The sequence below is a fragment of the Stegodyphus dumicola genome, chromosome 10 (assembly GCF_044657685.1).
Source record: "Stegodyphus dumicola isolate Sdum_Otavi_A_Nest chromosome 10, ASM4465768v1".
NCBI lineage: Eukaryota > Metazoa > Arthropoda > Arachnida > Araneae > Eresidae > Stegodyphus > Stegodyphus dumicola.
Genome location: NC_140777.1, coordinates 184016322 through 184037346, shown reverse-complemented (window position 1 = coordinate 184037346; position 21025 = coordinate 184016322). Strand labels below are relative to the sequence as shown.

The following is a 21025-nucleotide window of genomic DNA, read 5'->3' as shown; positions in this document are numbered from 1 at the left end:
GACTTACGTTATTCAAAATTCGATCGCTCTAGCTACCGTTGCTTATGTCATTGCGAGAAACCTAGATGCATTTATGTGGATTCTGCGTTATTTAATTTATTTAAATTTAACACAGAGCAATAATATTTGTTGGCAACAATTTGAAAAGTGAAAGGGACATTTAAAGTTTTCAGCGCAAAATGCCAAAACGAAATTAATAGTCCTTCTGGATTAACAAATCATTAAAATGCCATATTTGAGTCAAGACTAACTATATAATTTTTTAGTTATATTATAATTAAGAATTATGAGGTAAATTGTCTTAACATATTTCTAAAATTTTCAATTACTCGAGTAAGGCAAGTATTGGTTTCACATGAAGAAAAGAACGCTAAAATATTTTGAAATTTGATCTCTTTATAGTTTCTTAAAAACTACTACATTAGCATTCACACTGCAAAAAATAACAGCATCTAATTTTTGCTTGCTGCAAAAAATATTAAATTTTAAGGAAACATTTCATTTGGCGGAAAAGAAAAGGAAATTTTAGCGCGAAATCTCTTAAAAGAGAAAGATTTCTTATTATGTAGATAAGATAACAACTAGGAAAGATAACATCGTTCGAATGAGCACGAGAAACTAGGATATAAAAGAATTTCATCCCTACTTGGATTAGTTATAATCAACTAATTCGGCTATCGTCTGAAAAGATTGCCAGATGACATCCTTCTGTTTCAAGTTCCATAACCAAAGAAATCTCCTTTTCTGACATTAAGGTTCTTTCACTTTTATTATGTTTTTCATTTAAAGTTTTGCTCTGATTATTGTAATACTATTACATCCAGATTGGTTAAAAATCATAGATTTTTTTTATACCTATTTATATCCTACGACAGCTTTTCATATCTTTTGCAATAGATATTCTATGTGAAATTGTTCTATGTGAAAAAAAAATTCTATGTGAAATATCTGTGTTGGAAGAGTAATAATTCTAAGCATTGTTGTTTTATTGAAGGCTCTTATGTTCTGCTATTTATGTTATTTAATTTTTTAAGTTATGCAGTTTTTTAAGTTTTTTAGTTTTTTAAATTGTTTAACATTATGCAGATTTGTTTTATTTAAGATTTATACATCGAATTGAAGGTATGATATGATAATACATCGAAATGAAGGTAGGATAACTTAGCACAAAAACTAAGCTAACCGGTGGAGCATTTTTTACATTCTTCTGAAAGAATTTATCACATTTATAAATGCAAAGATTTCAGACTTCCCAATGACCCAATATTAAAAATTCCTGAACACCGGTAAAACTGTCTTCCTAGATCCGATGGGAGAAAGAGTTGGCTGTACTTTTGTTTTGGTACAACGGATATATGAAACAGTTTTTTTTTTTTTTTTTTTTTTTTTTAAGAAGAAGAATTTTAGGCACGTTTAATGGCCAAGCAGACTTCACACGACCTGCCAAAACTACGCTATCAACCAAATCTCCCTATTGTATCAACCTAATACTTTATTTTTAGAAGCATGTTAATTTGTTTCTAAACTATTTTGTATTTAATTTTAATTCTATTTTTTATTCTATGTTCTATTACACGTAATCTATATATATAAAGAAGAAAGTCTGTGAGTTTGTTTGTTCGCTAATAACTCAGTCACTATAGTAATCGTCACCAAACTTTCTATAGTTCTTTTCTAGGTCCTGGAAAAGGTCGAAGCTCTCTTTTTTCTACAAACAAGTAGCTAAAATCAGAGATATTAATTAAAAACTCGGAAAAAAGCTAATTTTCGCCCTCATATTTTTGAGGGGCAACAGTATCGCACGCTGGAGATGAAAGTCTGCTTTATTTCGAAAGTTGTTGCCACTGCTAGCTTTCAAATGCTAGAGTTTGTTAATAAAACATTTCTAAGTTTTACTGTGAAATAAAAGTTTCATTGCTAAACATTAAATGTATTATTTCCGATTCAAAAAATTCGTGGGAAGACATTTCGACTAGTCCCATCTTCGTACAACTTTAATCAGCCGAAATAATAATTAAAAAGTGAAAACGCTAATTTTCGCAATATTTTTCCGAGTGGCAACATTGTCGCTCATTGGAAATAAAAAAAGCTGCATTTCGAAAAGTGCTGCTATTGCTCGCCTTCAAATCGTAGAATTTGTTAATCAAAAATTTGAAACTTTTACAAAATCTGTACATATAAAAAAGAATGTTTCTTTGTGTGTGTGTTTGTTTGCGTTATTGATTTATGATCAACTATGATAAATTTTTATTCACACATCTAATCGACTAAAATTGAATATAGGTGAAATATTGGATGGAACTTGAGCTTTTACGATCATTTGATTTAAAAGACGAAAATCATTCAAAAATGCGTGGTATTGTTGCTGCTATAATGAGAGAAAATTAGCTTATTTTTCTATGGAAATTTTTTATGTGAGTTTCATATCGCATCAGACTGAAAAATGTATGGCTATGAATCGTATTTTTGCATTGTTATTACAGAAGAATTACAGCATTATCGTTCTTTCTGTTGTTAGATGCATTACTCTCAATCTAACTTAACTGGCATCGGGTACTTGCGCTGGTTGTTTAGATAAAATACTAATTTTTATTAATGTTCAAGAATGTAAAAATTATTGCATGTGAATTTTTTTATGTTGTTCGTTTATTTGAAGTGTACCCAAATGCTGCGAGCAGTTTTAGAATTTTTTTAAATTTAGGTTATTTGTTTTCAGATTTAAACAATAACTCATAAGTTTCAAATTTTACTTGAGTAAAAATGATTTTTTGTGAAACTTTCCAGTAAAAGTTAACGAATCATTTGTTGCAAATGTATATTATAGAATTTTATTCCATTTTGTAAAAATTAAATGGTCCAAAACTGTGACAGAAAGTAACGCACAGACTTGGCAAGATTTAAAATAAACTTTTTACCTAAACAAAAATCAGAATATAAACGCACGGATTCCTGTGCATTTATATTTTGATTTGTAGTTACTTTCTGTCACGGTTTTGGACTATTTAATTTTTACAAAATCGAGTAAAATTCTGTAATATATATTTTCATCAAATGATTTGGCGATGTTTGCTGGAAAGTTTAAAAAAAAAATAATTTTTACTCAAGGAAAATTTAAAATTTATGAGTTGTATAAAATCTCAAAACAATTAACCTAAATAAAAGCTCGTAGTGATGCAACTAAATTTACAGGCAAATTCCAGTTTAAAGCGTAAAATAGTAGTCAGGGACTACAGAATTAATTTTAAATCTAAGCTGGTTCAGAACTTCTGACCAGCGTATGAAAATCAAATATCGGCAGCGATAACAAAAAGCCGAATAATTGAAAAGTGATCAGAACTTGTAGGAACTAACGTAACGTGCCAGCGAGAGGCCGAAACACCCTTTATCTTACAATCCAAATACTGTCTTACTGATTTGCATTGCGGTGAGGAAAGTGAAAGGAGCAGGTATAGTAAAACGCTGAAATTACAAATAACTGGTTTGTTTCAAATGATAACGCACGAATATTTTTAAGGCGTTTCTGATTTCTCTTAAACATCTAGCTGTGAAAATTACAGAAATAAGAAATAATTGAACTGAAAATAATCAGTGTAATCCCACATAATAGATATATGAACGAGCGGTAAAAATGAACTTGATAATTAGAATGCATATGAGTTAGATATTTTCAAATTAGAGTGTTCAAAAATATTGCATGAAGGCGTTGTCGTTCAAAATACTCATATTTTAGTTCAAATCAAGTAATGATGGAATAGAAACTCCATAAATATGTAATATTCTAACTGCAGTATAACTCATAAGTGAATGTAAAAATCATTTGTAAAATTAATTGGTCTTAATTTCAAAAAGATTAAGATAAGTAAGATGTAGTATTCACCTCTTTTATATATTAATTAAGTGTAGAGTAACATAGTGAACTACTAAACGAATAATCGTTTAAGTCCAGAAACAGAAACGTAAAACTCAAGAAGGGTTAACCCTTTCCGGCACGCTACCTTTTAAAGTCGGAGTTTTGATAAAAAAAAAAAAAAAAAAAAAAAAAAAAAAAAAAAAAAAAGTAGGCAGTCTAATTAGACCTAGAGGAGTACACAAGTAAAATTTTGTGAAGATAGCACTTATCGTTTTAATTCTGTGGGTGTGCCAAAGTGGCACACTTGAATAGAGCTGAGCTTCGAAAAGAGTGCTGAAACGAGCCTTGTAAAGAGCCTTCGAAAAGAGTGCTGAAACGAACTGACCGATGAGATGCGGAGAAACAAAGAATACAGACTATCAGTTGTCCTAGATGATCGGTGAGCCCCGTCTAGGCACACCTAGGGCTCGCCGTTTGATTTTAGCCAAGATTTCAAGGTAAAAATTTAAAACTAATATATAATAAGGAGATTAGCATACAGCCAAAAAAATAACATAGAAATTTCTTTTCACACATCTACATGTTATAGCAGTCCTACATACAAAATTTCAACGTTCTGAGGCTACTCGTTTTTTAATTATACGAGATACATACATACATATGTTGTACGTATGCACGTACGCACAGACTCCACGAAACGTTATCTTTAAAATTCATTTTAAATCAGTTTTATAATTGTTTTAGGAAAAAAGAGTCCTTTATTCTGTCCTTACGTAGAGATGTCAAGCAAAAACGTTGTTCAATTGCATTCGATAGCGGTCAAAATGGATATTTTCGTTGAAATATGATACCCGAAATTTTTCCCGATTACAATACTTCCTTTTTTACTTCATGCAAGGAAGTAAAAATTTCTATCGTTAAACACTAAACAAGCAAATTAAAGATACTGGCAAAATATTAACCAAACAAACAGTTCTCAGCCAATATTGATCAGAAAATATCAGCAGACAACAACAAATAATTAAATAAAGATGATAAAAATGATAACTCCATTTATCAAGAAAGGTTATCTCAATTTATTACGTCTTTAATATAAAGTAAACATAAATATATGATACAGAAATAAAAGATACGGAAGTTTATTGTTTTTAATGTTTTTTAGTTATTACAAAGAATACTTGGTGAGTCCATCGATAAGATGCCAAAGAACTCTATCTATCTCATTGCCGTGTTTCTGATGATCGGTTCTTCCACATCGCTGCACTTCAGCAAATTCAATAAATCTGGTAAGTAAAAAATCTGATGTATACACCACATGACTTCCTTGTACGGAATATTAAATTATACGCATTTCTTTCTAGCATTTCATTTAAACTTATTGGATTGAATTAAATCTACTTCATTGACAGCGCATAAACCACAATAGAATAAATGCACTCTTTAAAATTCACTCTATTTGTTTCCTATAGCGACACTCTGGCGCTAGGTTCACTTAACAGCGTTATATTTCGTTCATATTATAACTCAGAATGCAGAAAATTAATATCATTTGAAGAATTATCGAATCGTTGCCACATGTTCTATTCATATACTATAATAAATCAAGAACGACGTATAAAAGAAATTAGGTGGTGGTGTGGTGTATTTAATTATGGCAAAGCTCACTAGGGCTATCTGCCTAAGGGGAGGGATGCCTTCGTGGAGGACTTTCTAAGGAATACTGGCTCGTATACACGTTACACATGGGGAAAACCACGAAAACACCCATGCAGCCAGCCCGTTCACGGGCTTCGAACCTCGGACCGAACTACTAGTGTTCAGCGACGTTACAGCTCGGCCGCTGGTAGACCAAAAGAGAAATTAGGCAAACAAAACAAAAAAGAAACAGTTTTTCACAGACGATTCATTATTTCTCATTCAATTAATTCAGCTCTCACTTCGCAACAAGGCAAAAATACATAAAAACTCGAAATATCTATATTAAAAATGATAAATTAATTCTTAAACACTTATTTCCATGAAAAAATTCCAGAAAGGATTAAGCGTGATTTAATTCGCAATAATAAATGAAGGCGTTATCTTTGTTGTTGCGAAGCTTAGTCTCGGTAAATTGGCAACAAATCTACTATTCTGCTGTTCCAAATGTAAACAAATATGTCTGCGATGTTATTTAAAACTTAAGGCTTAGCCGCACTTAAACAACTTTTAAATTGTTGATAATTCTACAAATACTGCATGCAAATCTACTAAAGACAACTAAAAACCTTAACCAGCAGATAAGAACAACGTAAGACAATCACTTTTAAAGTAAAAAATGCACAATTTACAAACATATAAGAGTAAAGAAACTGAGATCACTGAGCCGGATAACAGAGTGGATATATATATAAATATATTTATATGCATTTGGTGCGGCCGAGGGCAACCAAAATACGAGGTGCACATCTACATGTTATAGCAGTCCTATATACAAAATTTCAACGTTCTGAGGCTACTCGTTTTTGAGTTATGCGAGATACTTACGTACGTACATACGTTCGTACAGACACCCCAAAAAATTCTTTTCAGAATTCATTTTAAAGCAGTTTTATAATTTTTTTGGATGAAAAGAGTCTTTTATTCTGTCCTTACGTACAGATGTCACGCAAAAACATCGTTAAATTGCATTCGATAGCAGTCAAAATGGATATTTTCGTGTACGAAATGTTGGAATATATTTCATTAAGTTGTACAGACATTAGGTATTTTTGATGCTGGGATAATTGAAGATATGAGCAATGCCTTAGTCGGGACGCGAACCACGAACCTTTCGAATACACGCCGAGCGTGCTGACCACGAAGTCATGCTAAGAAGGTGGGAGCAATACCTTATATGTTCCACCTTTTAAAGGGCGACTGGGGACTAGGGGACCCAATCGTCAAATCCTGGTGGTAGAGAATCACCATCCACCACCTTTTTAGTTCGGACTCCACTGTAGAGAGATTAGGTATTTTTTGAAGAATAATGAGCAATGCCCTCGCCGGGACTCGAACCACGGACCTCTCGAATACGCGCCGAACGTGCTGACCTTTGCACCACGAAGGCAGGCTAAGAAGGCGGGAAAAATACAGGACCTTTTAAGAGAACTGGCTCGTATACACGTTATACATGGGGAAGATCACGAAAACACCTATGAAGGCCCCCCGTTCGCCTGGAATGAAACCCTGGTGGGAACTAGCAGTGTTCAGCGGCTTTACCACTCGGACAACTAGAACTAATAATTAAAAATACTCAAGAAACAATAAGCCTTAAACAAAAAGCAAGAACAAGAAAAAAGAGAGAGTTAGAAAGTTCTCATCACAAATACTGTTATGGCGCAGGGAAGTTAAAAGAAAACTTTATACGAATAAAAAGAGCTGACTGAGCCACTTATGCAGTTTGTGTGTTTTTATAAAAATGAGTTTTTTAAATATTGCTGCGTGAGTACGGGTTCGTAATGGACTGAATGCACAAGTCCGATAATAGGTCACAAGTCCGATAATAGGTCAATAAAAGTTTGCTTTTATCAAAAGAAATATTTCAGAAGTCTGAAAATTTCCACAGAATGAAGGCTCACACTATCACGCAGTGTACTCAGCAGTTAGATTTCAAAAACTACTAAAAACGTTAAACACAACGCAATGCAAAGCTCATTTGAAAGAGAAAGCTAACTCTGATATCTCAGCTCACGCGAAACTAAACAACTCGCAACAACAGTAACTAAGTAACTGAACTCAGGCGCTGTGTCTCCGGCCTTTTATAGTTGTCAACCGGTCGCGAGATATTTCTAGTACTTTCTGCATCTCCCAGTTACTGGAAAGTAATCAGAGGAGGGAATTAAGATTACAGCTAACATAGTGGTCAATTACATTTATTCAATTTCAATATAAATAACCGAGATATCCTTTTCTCAATGTTAATGTGCACGTTCCCTGTATTCTTACTTTTCTGGCATAGCTTTCTCTTAAAATTTGTCTCGCGTTGTATTTCACTGAGAAATAAAAAAAAAATAATTATAATTCTACTAAAATTTGTAAGATTCCAAACTACAAATTTGATAAATGATTTTTTTTTTTTTTTTTTTCCCTCGAGGAAAGTGTTACAACTATGCTTATTTTCTACAGAATGCGATATACTCAAAGGTGCAGCAAAAAGAGTCCAAGTTTTCTTCACCCTGTCTTCATTAACGGTCTCCACTACGCCAGAGGGAATTGTTAAGCGGCCGTTAGAAGTCAACTGGGTTGGAGGTCATTCATCTCCAGGTGACAGTGTCAGTATCTACAGGGAAGATCCTGAGCTGTTGGTGTCTACAGGCAGGATCCTTTGGTTCGAACCCATTCTATCCATTAATCCTCTGGATTTTCCTGATGGGTATTTTAAAACTCTTGATATAGAATTGCCAGTCATCTTTTTCAACATGAGTGCCTTACATCAAGAACCATGCTTAGGATACTGGGCTGTTTACAGTAACAAAAACGGTAAGTTTTGGAATATTAAATAAAATACACATGATGAACTTAAATTTTGATAATATCTAAGGTTGATCCTAAACGTTCCTAAATCAATGCTGTAATCAATATTTCTTAATCCTTGTTCAGCTTTCCTGTGCTAAGATCAACTAATCTGTTTGCAAATTAATATGAAGTATAGAATTCTAAGAAGCAAACATAAATTCTAAGATTCTAATTTTGATAAGATCTAAGCCTGATCCTAAACGTTCCTTAATCAATATTTCTTAATCCTTGTTGAGCTTTCCCGTGCTACGATCGACTAAACTGTTTGCAAATTAATATGAAGTATAGAATTTTAAGACAAAGATAAATTTTAAGATTCTAAGAAATAATTCTAAGAGGTTAAGTTATCAAACGCTTCTACTCGTAGGTGTAATTAAACAAAATGTAAGTCCTAGGAATATAATTTATATCTACATATAATAAAAGGAAGAATCTGTCTGTGTGTGTGTATGTGTGTCTTTCGTTCGTGCTGCGCGTAAGGTACTAATAGACTCAGGGCTACGAAATTTGGTACACAGGTGCATCTAGACAAGAGCCAGTGCACCTCGAAGCAATTATTTTTTAAAAATTCGAAAATTGCCATTGTTGCTGATATCAGCCCTGTTGCCACTCGGAGAAATTAGGGCAACGATTCTGTGCAGTTTTTAAATTCAATGTTTTTTTGGAGACTGGACGTTTGTCGAGAGAAGGCAACGGAAAGTTGAATAATTTGTTTATTAGGATGATTAATTAAAGGATATTGCTTATTTCATTGTAATTTTTTTATATGTAATACATTTTTATTGAAATTTGTCTTTTTGAATCCAAAGGGGCTTTGTCCCTAGGGACTATTGTTTTCGTTTCGGCATTTTGCGTTGAAATCTTTAAAAGGCTGTATCACTTTTCACACTGTTGCCACAGAATGTTAGAATCCTGCATTATATTTGAAGAAATTAAATAATGAAGAATCTGCATAAAAGTATACATTTTTCTCGCATTCTGATAAAACAACGGTACCTAGAACCATCAAATTTTGAATGATGTACTGCGAATATGGGCATGTGGAAGCCCAAATTTTAAATTTGGAATTTGTTTTATGATCGATTTCATATTTTGTAAAACTTTAACGAATGTTTGATTAACAAAGTCAACGATTTCAAAGCGAGCCATGGCAACGTTGTACAGAAAAAAAAAAAAAAAAAAAATTATCTCCAGCGAACGAGACTGTGTATCCGAAATTCTAAAGATAGGCTCATTTTAAAATTATTTTGCAACATTGCTGTTGAACTGAATTTTATGGTTTAAGTGCGAAAAACGTGGTATTTAATAAATATAGGTAACACACATAATGTTAAAAAAAAGCCCCTTTGAACGGAATTTAAAATCTGAAACCTTTCAGATTTTCTTTTTTTTGTGCAGTTTTTGAATTTAATTTTTGATGTTTCCTTCAGGCATCTTCCCGGTACATTTAAACTCTAGACGAAGGCTGACCGCCTCTACTCGGACTTTAACTCCGAATGAGGAATAAGAAATTAAACTTTAATTAACTAAACAAGATTTAGCCGAAGCGAAGCACAATTATCTAACGTAGTTGGTCCTTAAATTAAACTAGCCAGCGAGTATTAATAGGTAGGTAATATACGGCCGAGCGTAACAGCTTTAAGAGGGGCTTAGTTCAAAAGCAAACACGCGGCACTGAAGAAGTTATTCCATCCAGTGACGGTCCCTGCTTGACAGGACTTTTCTGAGAAACGAGATTCTGGTAGCACTGGTTTAAACTGGAAGATTCCTAGAAAAAACAGCTCCGCTGGAAGCGAAGTCCCACCAAGCTACGGAAGCGATGTCTCAGCTACGCGGGATATTTTGAAACTTCGCCGAAAATGTTTCGTCTGCAACTTTGTCCTGGGTAGAGATCAACAAATCAGACGAAAGTCCTGCTTCCGAAAGATCACGTGAGTGATAATTGATTACCGTTTGACGTTCAAGTTTGTTTAGTAAGTAAAAATGGTAACCCAGCTACGTAGGTTTCGCGAAAATGTGCGCGTTCTGAGAAATGTCCCTTTCGACGTCCACTCCCGCGTAGCGAAAACGTATGTGACTTGAGGATTCCTAGCACTCTTTATCGAAGTAAGTAGAACCTTCCTTAAGGGGTCATACTTCCCTTAAACCATCAAAATTTTTGATTTTTTAAAAAGATATATGTTATAGCTTAATTCTTTCTGCTCAGTTTAAAAAAAACCCAAGCAAAAATTCGTACAATTTCATGAGTTATGAAGGAAAATGTATCAGCTGAATTAATGTAAACAAGGTTTAAAGGTCCAAGCGAAGAGCGTCAGCGGTTTCTATTCCAAGTGTTATGTGGCAAGCCTAATGATTTATTTTTTAATGATCTATTTATGGAGTAGCAATGTTATTCCTCAACTCTTCGGTAGTTTGTTTACATTCTTAACCGTTCTTGCGTTTTATTTTTATTGCTCTTTTTTCATTTCATTTCATTATATTTTAGTAGTTATTCATATCACTCCACTTGTTATTTCCGTCACTTTTGATCATTCAGTTGTGATTTTAGAACAGTTTGTGGGTGAATTTAAATATAATTGTAAGTTTTTAAAGCATTTTATTATCTTACTGTGCACTGCTCCGTAAAATGACCGATAATGCTTATAAACGTGCTTCTGGAAAGCGTTCAAAAAAGCGCCGATTTCATGGAAACCAGTTCATCAGAACTGGTAAATCGACAGTTTCAAATGAAATAAATAATGGATTTTCTATTTCTTCCCCAAACCAAACTGTTATTTGTGAAACTACAGCTGCACATAGTTTCCCTGGAAATTTAGATGAACTAAATACAAGTGCTTCTTGTAAAAAGTTAAATGTAGCAGACATTGATTTTTCAAGTGAAAGCAATCGATTTGATGGCAACATGATTGTCGATAAAAATATTCTGTGTTCTTTTTTGGAAGAAAACACTGTATGTAAGGTATGCCATGGTAAATGGAAATTTACTGCGAAAAGATCTGCAGGTCTATGTTCCAGAATGATCTTGACATGTCAAGGATGCAAAAATGTTGTGATGACAAGCAACACTAAACTTGTTGGGGAGAAAAGGAACATTGCAGAAATTAATTGTCGTATTATTTATGCAATGTGTTGTATTGGTCAAGGTCTTGAACTTATCAGGTTCAATGTTCCTTCTAACCTTCTTCGGGAACATACAAGGACCTGACTCGGAACAGAGAGCTTACTAAAGCTATGTTCACGAATTGTGGTAAGTAGACAGGATACAGGCGAAGGGTATACAAAACCCTTTATTTTTCTCTATATACAATAACTTCCGTACTTCGGAATACACTGACCCACCACTCGGGGTCTAACGTAAAAAAAGTATAAAAGTAAAACTAAACTCTAATTTAACTTTAGAATAATACACGTGGAAGATTGGCCTTATAATAACAGGAAGCGTATGTAGCACAGAGACAGTGAACAACACTACAATACGTTTATTTTATCAAGAGGATTAAAACCTCTGGCCTGGAAGGCGAACAGCAAGTGCGTAACTTCTAAGGTAAGCGGCCTGCGTTGACTTACTGCTTCCTCTCTCTCGCTTGGCAAAAAGGCCACACTTAAATACTTGGCGTTCGCCAGACAAACTTTGCATAAAATCCTTCACGCTTATAATTCTGGCCGGAAGTAGAAAATAAGAAGTGATAGTAAAGATTTAAAATAAAATAAACGTTAGTAAAACTTAAGATCCTTACAAACTATTGAAAACATTTTGTGGAATAATGGATTTAGATCCTCCTGTGATGCAAAAAACTTATGACAGAATCTGTAACTTAATCAATAATGCAACAAAAATGACTGCAATTGAAAGCATGAAAACTGCAGCAGAAGAAGAAGTATCACTGAGTAATTCTACAGACATAAGTGTAAGTGGTGATGGCACCTGGAAAACAAGAGGCCATACATCTCAGATTGGTGTATGTACGGTTATTGGTGCTGAGAGTGGAAAAGTTATCGACGTAGAGGTTTTATCCGTAGCCCATGTAAAGGATGCGAATTGTGGAAGGGTCCTCGATCTGGTGAAGCCTTTGATGAGTGGCAGAAAACCCATTCTCGCACTTGCAGGAGAAATAATTTCGGTTCATCTGCCAAAATGGAAGCTGACGGAATGGTTAAAATTTTTCAGAGGTCTCAAAGTGCAAGGGGTGTGAGATACATCAATTATATTGGTGATGGTGATTCAAAAACATTTCTTACCATAACAGAAAGCAAACCATATGAAGGTGTGACTGTGTCAAAACTAGAGTGCGTAGGGAACATCCAGAAGAGGATGGGCACTGGCTTACGTAAACTGAAAGCTGATTATAAGGGACGAAAGTTTTCAGATAGCAAAAGTCTATCTGGAAAAGGTCGACTTACAGATAGTGCAATCAGTCGACTGTCATTGTATTATGGAAATGCAATTCGCCAACATGCAGGTTCACTGAAAGATATGCGAAATGCTATCTGGGCTTTGTATTTTCATACTCGATCTACAGACAGTGACCCATTACATAATTTTTGTCCAACTGGTGAGTCCTCATGGTACAAGTACCAAATTGCTTCGGCGAAAGGGATTGTGAATGATTTTCGCCATAAAGAAACCTTACCACTCACTGGCAGTCATGGATGTGATCAAACCAGTTTTCAACTCATTGTCGCATCCAGACCTCCTAAAAGGTCCTAAAAGCTCATACTCAAAATCCAAATGAATCACTGAACTCCTTGATTTGGCAAATATGTCCAAAGACATCTCGTAGTGGCAGAATGATCTCAGAAAAGCAGTTCATGAAGCAGTTACTCTTTTTAATGATGGTAGAAAGGGTAGATTGTCTACTCTGAGATACCTGAATATATACCCTGGAATTAATTGCATTACTGCACAATTCAGGAGTGACTATAAAAGTGTAACTTCTTCGACGAAACGAGTAATAGCTCGTACGATTGATGCTCGTCGCCCCAAGCTTCATGCAAAACTGCATGAAATTAAAAAGACTCATCAAGCTGAAGGAGTAACATACTTTTCAGGAGCATTTTAATGCTAATAGTGTGTGTATAATTATTATATGATAAATCTGTATTGATATATTTTGTGCATTTTTGCTATTCGGTGTAATTTCACATCACGACATGAATTGTGTTAGCGTGAATGTTGTGTAAACAGTTGAAATTTCTATCAAAAACAAAATAAGTAAAGAAAACAATATCAGGTGATAAGTTTTTCATTTTATATAAAATTAAGGTGCAATAATAATGGTTATTAGGTAATATGTGGTGAAAAAACTTCAAAGTCATTTTTCTCAAAACATGATTTTTCATTATTGCGCGCATCATAACAATTGAAATATTCAATATATTCTAATGAAAGTTGTATCACAGATACAATATGTAATTTGCTACAACCTGAACCTAAAATTTGAAATTTCCATTTATATTTTGTTATTTTTCTGGGTTTTCAAAGTAATAAAAAGTATGCTATTTTTCAGTAACATAAAACCACTGTTTTTAAAAAATATAAAATTTATATATATGTAATAATAAAATTCCATAGTCAAGAATACACTTAAAATTCTATCTGTTCTTTTCACAAAATATTTTTACAATAGTCAAAATATTTTTTTTAAAACCAAAAACTCTTCAGAGTATTACCAACACTTCATAGAATAATAGACATAAATAAAAATTCTGTATTCTCAAATTTTATGATAATAATGTAATTATTATGTAATAATAAAATTCCATAGTCAAGAATACACTTAATATTCTATATGTTCTTTTACATTACTTGGATATTTCAAATTTTTAATACTTTCAATATTTTGGTTATTTGGGGTAACTTTACCCTTTCTAATTTCATAACCTAGAAAATTGATTTTATCTTTGGCAAAGACACATTTACTCTGGTTCAATTTAATACCTTCTTGAATAAATATTTCAAATAATTCACTCAAATTCTTTAGATGTTGTTCTTTGGAAGAAGAGCAAACAATTATGTCATCAAAATAACTACAAGCAAATTGTATTTTATTTTTAGTGAGGATGCGTTTAATAACTCTGTTAAAGATAGCCGGTGCATTTTTGAAGCCAAAAGTGAGTCTTAGCCATTCATACAGTCCAAAATTTGTAATAAAAGCCAATTTTTCGGTGGAAGCAGGGTGAATAGGAATGTGCCAAAACCCTTATCTTAGATCTATTGTAGAAAAAACATTTGCATTACTTAATTTGTCTAATAAAAAGTCTATCCGGGGCAGGGGATGAGCCTCAGTCTTTGCTAAAACATTCAACTTACGATAATCAATACACATTCTGGTTTTTTTTTTTTTTTTTTTTTTTTTTTTCCCTCATCGCGTTTTAATACTAAAGTTACTGGGGATGCATAAGGACTACTACGTTCTTTAATAATTCCATTTTTTAATAATTGATCAATTTGTCGTCTAATTTCTTCTTCTTCCTTAGGGGAAGTTAAGGTCTTAAAGTGACAGTCAAATCAGAAGTCAAGTTAATTCGTTGTGGTTCAATGTTAATTTTACCTACATCATATTTATTTTTGGAAAACACATTCTTATATTTATTTAACAATTTAATTAATTCAGGGTTTTGGCACATTCCTATTCATCCTGATGCCACCGAAAAATTGGCTTTTATTACAAATTTTGGACTGTATGAATGGCTAAGACTCCCTTTTGGCTTCAAAAATGCACCGGCTATCTTTAACAGAGTTATTAAACGCATCCTCACTAAAAATAAAATACTATTTGCTTGTAGTTATTTTGATGACATAATTGTTTACTCTTCTTGCAAAAAACATCTAAAGTATTTGAGTGAATTATTTGAAATATTTATTCAAGAAGGTATTAAATTGAACCAGAGTAAATGTGTCTTTGCCAAAGATAAAATCAATTTTCTTGAAATTGAAATGAAATTAAAAAGGGTAAAGTTACCTCAAATAATCAAAATATTGAAAGTATTAAAAATTTGAAATATCCAAGTAATGTAAAAGAACATATAGAATTTTAAGTGTATTCTTGACTATGGAATTTTATTATTACATATATTTAAAATTTTAAAGGTTCAAAATTATAATAAGACTATAATAAATATATTACAGGTGAAAATATTTTGAAAAAGCATATAATTTAAGAGTAATCTTGCGCGCAAGCTCATATTACATTTTCAAATTACATAAAGTGCCGTATAGTTTTCAGCATTATTAAATAATTTTTTTTTTGTATTTTATAAACTTAGTCACATTTTCAGATAGAGTAGTATTTTAAGTGTCTTCTGTAAAAAATTTATTTGTTTCTTGTTTATATATTATGAGATACAGTAGTTTGAAATAGTCCAATTTACTCGACGTTTTAGCCTTTTAAGGGGTTTTAGCCTCGACGTTTTAGCCTTTTTTTATTTTAAAAGCAATTACTTCCAACTTTTTACAACTGACTACATAATATAGCTGCTTTCTGAAATAGTGATCAGAAAGTTTGTGTTGCCACAAATATTTTGATAATTTAATCCGCTTTTTGACAAAATTTTCGTCATGTTTCCACTTTGTGCGCACAGTTTAAAACATCCTGTTGCATAATTTAATTCCATATTTAATATATAGCTTTTATAACATTTGGAAATTACTGTGAACAAAAAATTCTAAGAATTTCATGTCAAATTTTTATTTTATTTGGAGTCGAGTTTATAAAATGTATTTTATTAAGAAAACGTGTAATGTTTCCGTCCATAAAATTTTTTAGTATTAAACCATTCATCAGATTTTTGGCTCAGTTAAAGAATAGGGCTCGTATAAAGAATTCCATTCAATTTCAAGTATGTACCATTTACCATTTTTAAAATATCGTGCGCGCAAGGTGGAAACGTGACGAAATATTTTGTCACAAAGCGGATTAAATTACAAAAATATTTGTGGCAACACAAACTTTCTGGTTACTAGTTTCCAAAGCAGCTATATTATGTAGTCAGCTGTAAAAAGTTAGAAGTAATTGATTTTAAAATAAATAAAATATCCCAATTCTTGCAACAGTCACATATTCGAAGGGTGTTAAGGGGTTTAAGGTGTATGAGCCCCCTTAAGGGAGGTATGACCCTTTAAATACGACTTCTAACTCATTCGCATTCAACGCGATTCTAAAAAACCCGCTCTGGTCGGGAGTTGTAAGTGGAAAGAAGGATTGATAGGATAGGGCATTGAAATTAAAATAACGGTTATTAAATCAAAAATATATCTTACAAGATGCAACATAAATAGATTTGAAAACTACACAACCCAGCGCCAAGTTATTTGTATTCTCCAAGACTAATGTTAACGATCTTTATTTGTCGGAAAATACTCATCGAAAACATTCTGGACAATAGGTGAGCGTTTTACGAGAAAAACAGATTTCTCTATACAGCTCTTTCTCTAAATTATACATTCAGTCGCTATTTAAATCAAATTTAATTTATAATCTGGTCAGGCTGACGAAAGCAGTAGAAGTTACAGGAAAGAATTAATACAAAAATAAGACAACAATAAGTCGTAAAAATATAAGTTCGGGGATATCAACAGTAAATACAAATTCAAATTTGGACAAATCAAATTTTTATGCTGTGAGGTTACTGCACTTCATTTGTAAAATAATAACAAATTATTAATATTATTTTACAAATAATAATAATCATTATTGTTATTAGACTTTCTCAAACGCAACCCTGGTTGGCAGTCTGCCAAAATACATAGACTCATCCAAAAGGGAGGTTTTTAAAGGGACGTATATAAAGAAGAATGCCTGTTTGTGTGTTTGTTCCCGTTATTGATTTCTGATCAATTATGATAAACTTTTGATACGAATAAAATTGAATGTAGAGGAAATATTGGATGAAATTTGAGCTTTTATGACCGTTTGATTAGAAAGACCAAAATCATTGAAAACTGCGTACCATTGTTCCTGATAATAAAAGAGAATTAGTTTATTTTTTATGGACATTTTGTATGTGAGTTTTATATTGCATCACACTGAGAAATGTCTTACTATGAATCGTAATTTTTTCATCGTTATTAGAGAAGGATTACAAAGCAGTATCGTTCATTCTGTTGTTAGATGCATTACTTTCAATCTAACTTAATTGGCGTCTTTTACTTCCGCTAGTAATTGACAAAATGCTGAAGAAAATAAAGAGCTAACTGACTGTGCATGTGTTAATTCTGCTGATCTTCGTTCCAGGCAAAATACTCTCTTCTTCTTGTCTTCGAATTCGTCCTTTCTGGATGGAAAAGCATTCCAGATATTTATCCGAACTGACGTTGGCAGAAGCCATGATTCCAGGCAGTCACGATTCTGGCAGTTTCTACTTTCATAAGCTGATAACGCCTAAAGAATTATACGAATATACTCAGGATGAATCCATTTTTAATCAACTGATATACGGACTCAGGTATTTTGATTTGAGAATTGGATATAGCTCTCATAGAGAGGAGTATTACATTAATCACGGCATCCTGATGACGAAGCATTCGGTGAAATCTATCCTTGATGAGGTAAGACTCATTCAACGGAGTGCTATCTATATATATTTATATTATTATATTATATATATTATTTATATATATTTACATAATTATCCATATTTATATTATTTATTTATTAGATTGTCATCTTTATATAAAGAAGAATGTCTGTATGTTTGTTCGCGATTAACTCAGTAAATACTATAGTTATTGTCACCAAACTTTCTACCATTCTTTTCTGGGTCCTGGGAAAGGACGACGTCCATTTGTTTCCAAAAAAAAGTAGATAAAAATTAGGGATATTAATTCAAAACTCTGGAAATGCTCATTTTCGCCGTCATTTTTCCGAGTGGCAACAATCTCGCATGCTGGAGATAAAAATCTGCTTTACTTCGAGAAGTGTTGCCACTGCTTGCTTCCAAATTCTAGAGTTTGTTAATAAAAAATTACTAAGTTTTACAACGAAATTAAAATAACATTGCTAATCATGAAATACATTATTCCTGGTTTCGAAAATTCGTGGGAAGTCATTTCGACGATTGTCATCTTCGTACGACTTTAATCAGCCGAGATATTAATTAAAAACTCTGAAAGCGCTCATTTTCGCCCTCATTTTTCCGAGTGGCAGCAGTGTCGCGTGTTGAAGATAAAAATGCTTTATTTCCAAAAGCTTTGCGACTGCTCGCTTTCAAATCGTAGTGTTTGTTAATCAAACATTTGTAAGTTTTACAATATCTATACATATAAAAAAGAATGTCTGCTGGTGTGTTTTTACTTTGTTCGCGTTATTGATTTCTGATCAATTATGATCACTTTTTGCCATATTTAATCGACTAAAATTGAATATAGCTTTTTCGATTAGAAACACGAAAATCATTAAAAATTGTGTGCCATTGTCGCCGATATAATGAGAAAGAATTAGCTTATTTTTCTATCGAAATTTTTTTTATGTGAGTTCCATGTCGGATCAGAATGAAAAATGTATGACTATGAATCGTATTTTTGACATCGTTATTAGAGAAGGATTAAAGCGGTGTCGTTCTCTCTATTGGTAGATACATAACCCTCAATCTAACTTAATTATCATCGGGTACTTTCGCTAGTATATAATAAAATGAAAAGGAAAATTCGGAACTTTAATTGATAGATAATACTTTCTACCCTATGTAGGCCCTAACCGATTCTTTCTCAACGAAATTCGTAACTGAAAAGGAGTACATGTAAAATTAAAAGAAATTTCAAATACGTACACAAAACTGAAAATAATGCAAAATAGAACAATAGACAAAAACTATGTATTAATCTCCTCAGTTTAACCCTTCAAACAGAGTTTGTCAAGGGAAAAGTGTTGAGTCTTAAACCAAGTTGATTAAATAAATGAGTTCCTAATATATGTTTCGTTTCTCTGTATCATTGGAAACCCAAAACCGCAATATTCGGATCACAGCTTCACTTTAAAACAATTTTTCAGTGCTTCTCAAATGTTCAGACCTTTTCCCTACATGTATTCGCAACCCCAGGACTACAAAATTAATATACAAAAGTAGAAACACAAATTAAAAATATGAAGAATGTTTTATGGCAAAAACCTGAAAAACCAAAATACTTAACCTAAAAAGGCCAAACGAGCTAATTGCAATCATATACATCGAGGTATAACCCTGAATAATACAAAAAACATTTTTCAAAATGAAAAATTTTTAATGGATCAGTATTTAAAGCCCAAAATAAGGGCGCTCGAAAGCGTATTAAACTAGGTTTTTTACCGAATCAAAATAATTGCCCAAAATTACACAAAAAAGTACTCATAATAAAAAGCTGCTGAGAACTAAAGTAGCTTTAATTAAAAAGCTTTCAAAAATACCCATAAAAAGCTGCCGAGAACTAACGAAAATTTTGTTTAAAAATATATAACACAGTATAAGTATTCAAAACAAAAAGCTGCCGAGAATAAACGAAGTTTCATTTAGAAAGCTGATGTGAACTAACGAAGTATTTTATTAAAAATACCCTAAACAAATACCCTGAAAATCTCAAAACAAAAGCTGCAGAGAAAAAAATCAAGTATCATAAAAAAGCTTAAAAATGTTTTTGAAAAAACTCAAACTAAAAATATACATTGTTTTATATATATATGTATATATATATATATTGTTTTCAAATGATTAAATCCCTAATTATTCGGTTGCCCAACTTTCCTCTATGTTAGCATTTATCAATGCTATTTTTTAAAAAAATACTGATCTCAAAATTTTACAAAGCTAATTTTTTAATTCATGTATATATTTTTCTTTCAAATGATTAAATCCTAAATTATTCGATTGGCCAACTTTCTTCTATGTTAGGATTTATTAATGTTATTTTAAAAAAATACTGATCTCAAAATTTTACATGGATAATTTTTTAATTTATATATATTTTGTTTTCAAATGATTAAATGCCAAATTATACAACTGGCCAACTTTCTTCTATGATAGGATTTAACAATGTTATTTAAAAAATACTGATCTCAAAATTTTACAAGGCTAATTTTTTTAATTAATATATATATTGTTTTCAAATGATTAAATCGCAAATTATTCAATTGGTCCACTTTCTTGCATGTTAGGATTTAGCAATGCTATTTAAAAAAGCACTGATTTCAAAATTTTGAATGACTAATTTTTTAAATTACCCGAATAGGTTTCCTTCCTTTACAAGGTGAGCTTGGAAAAATGGAAGAGGGTCATATTTGTCTAAATATCTATCAAAGTTATTGAGTTAGTTATAGTTTCTGAAAATAAAATTGAATTTCATGAAAATAATTTTAACAGCTGGGCAGCGGTATGTCGGAAATAAGAAGTTAAATTCTTACATGGTCTCTTACTATCGCATACTTAATGTCGTAAAATATTCACAAGGCTTTAATGTGTTATTTGAATTTCTGTATAACTTTAAGTAAAAAATTTCCAGACAGACGCTTAATTACATCGCATGGGGTGAACTACAAATTGGAAGCGGGCAAGATGAAAAATGAGCAATATCTTTGTTGGGAATCGAACCACAGATCTCTGGAATACGCGCCGAGCATGCATGCCATTACACCACGAAGGCACGCTAAGAAGGCGGGAGAAATAGCTTTTAGA

General features: G+C 32.4%; 1 protein-coding gene across 1 annotated transcript in view; it reads left to right on the top strand.

Moving 5' to 3' along the window:
* Positions 1-628: 628 nt before the first annotated feature.
* LOC118195898 (PI-PLC X domain-containing protein 1-like) overlaps positions 629-21025 on the top strand; it is a 38862-nt gene continuing 18465 nt past the window's right edge. The window contains exons 1-4 of the mRNA XM_035367237.2: positions 629-755; positions 5013-5136; positions 7994-8347; positions 17617-17930. Coding sequence (XP_035223128.2) covers positions 5049-5136; positions 7994-8347; positions 17617-17930 — 756 coding nt within the window. The 5' untranslated portion in view covers positions 629-755; positions 5013-5048. The remainder of the gene's footprint in view (positions 756-5012; positions 5137-7993; positions 8348-17616; positions 17931-21025) is intronic.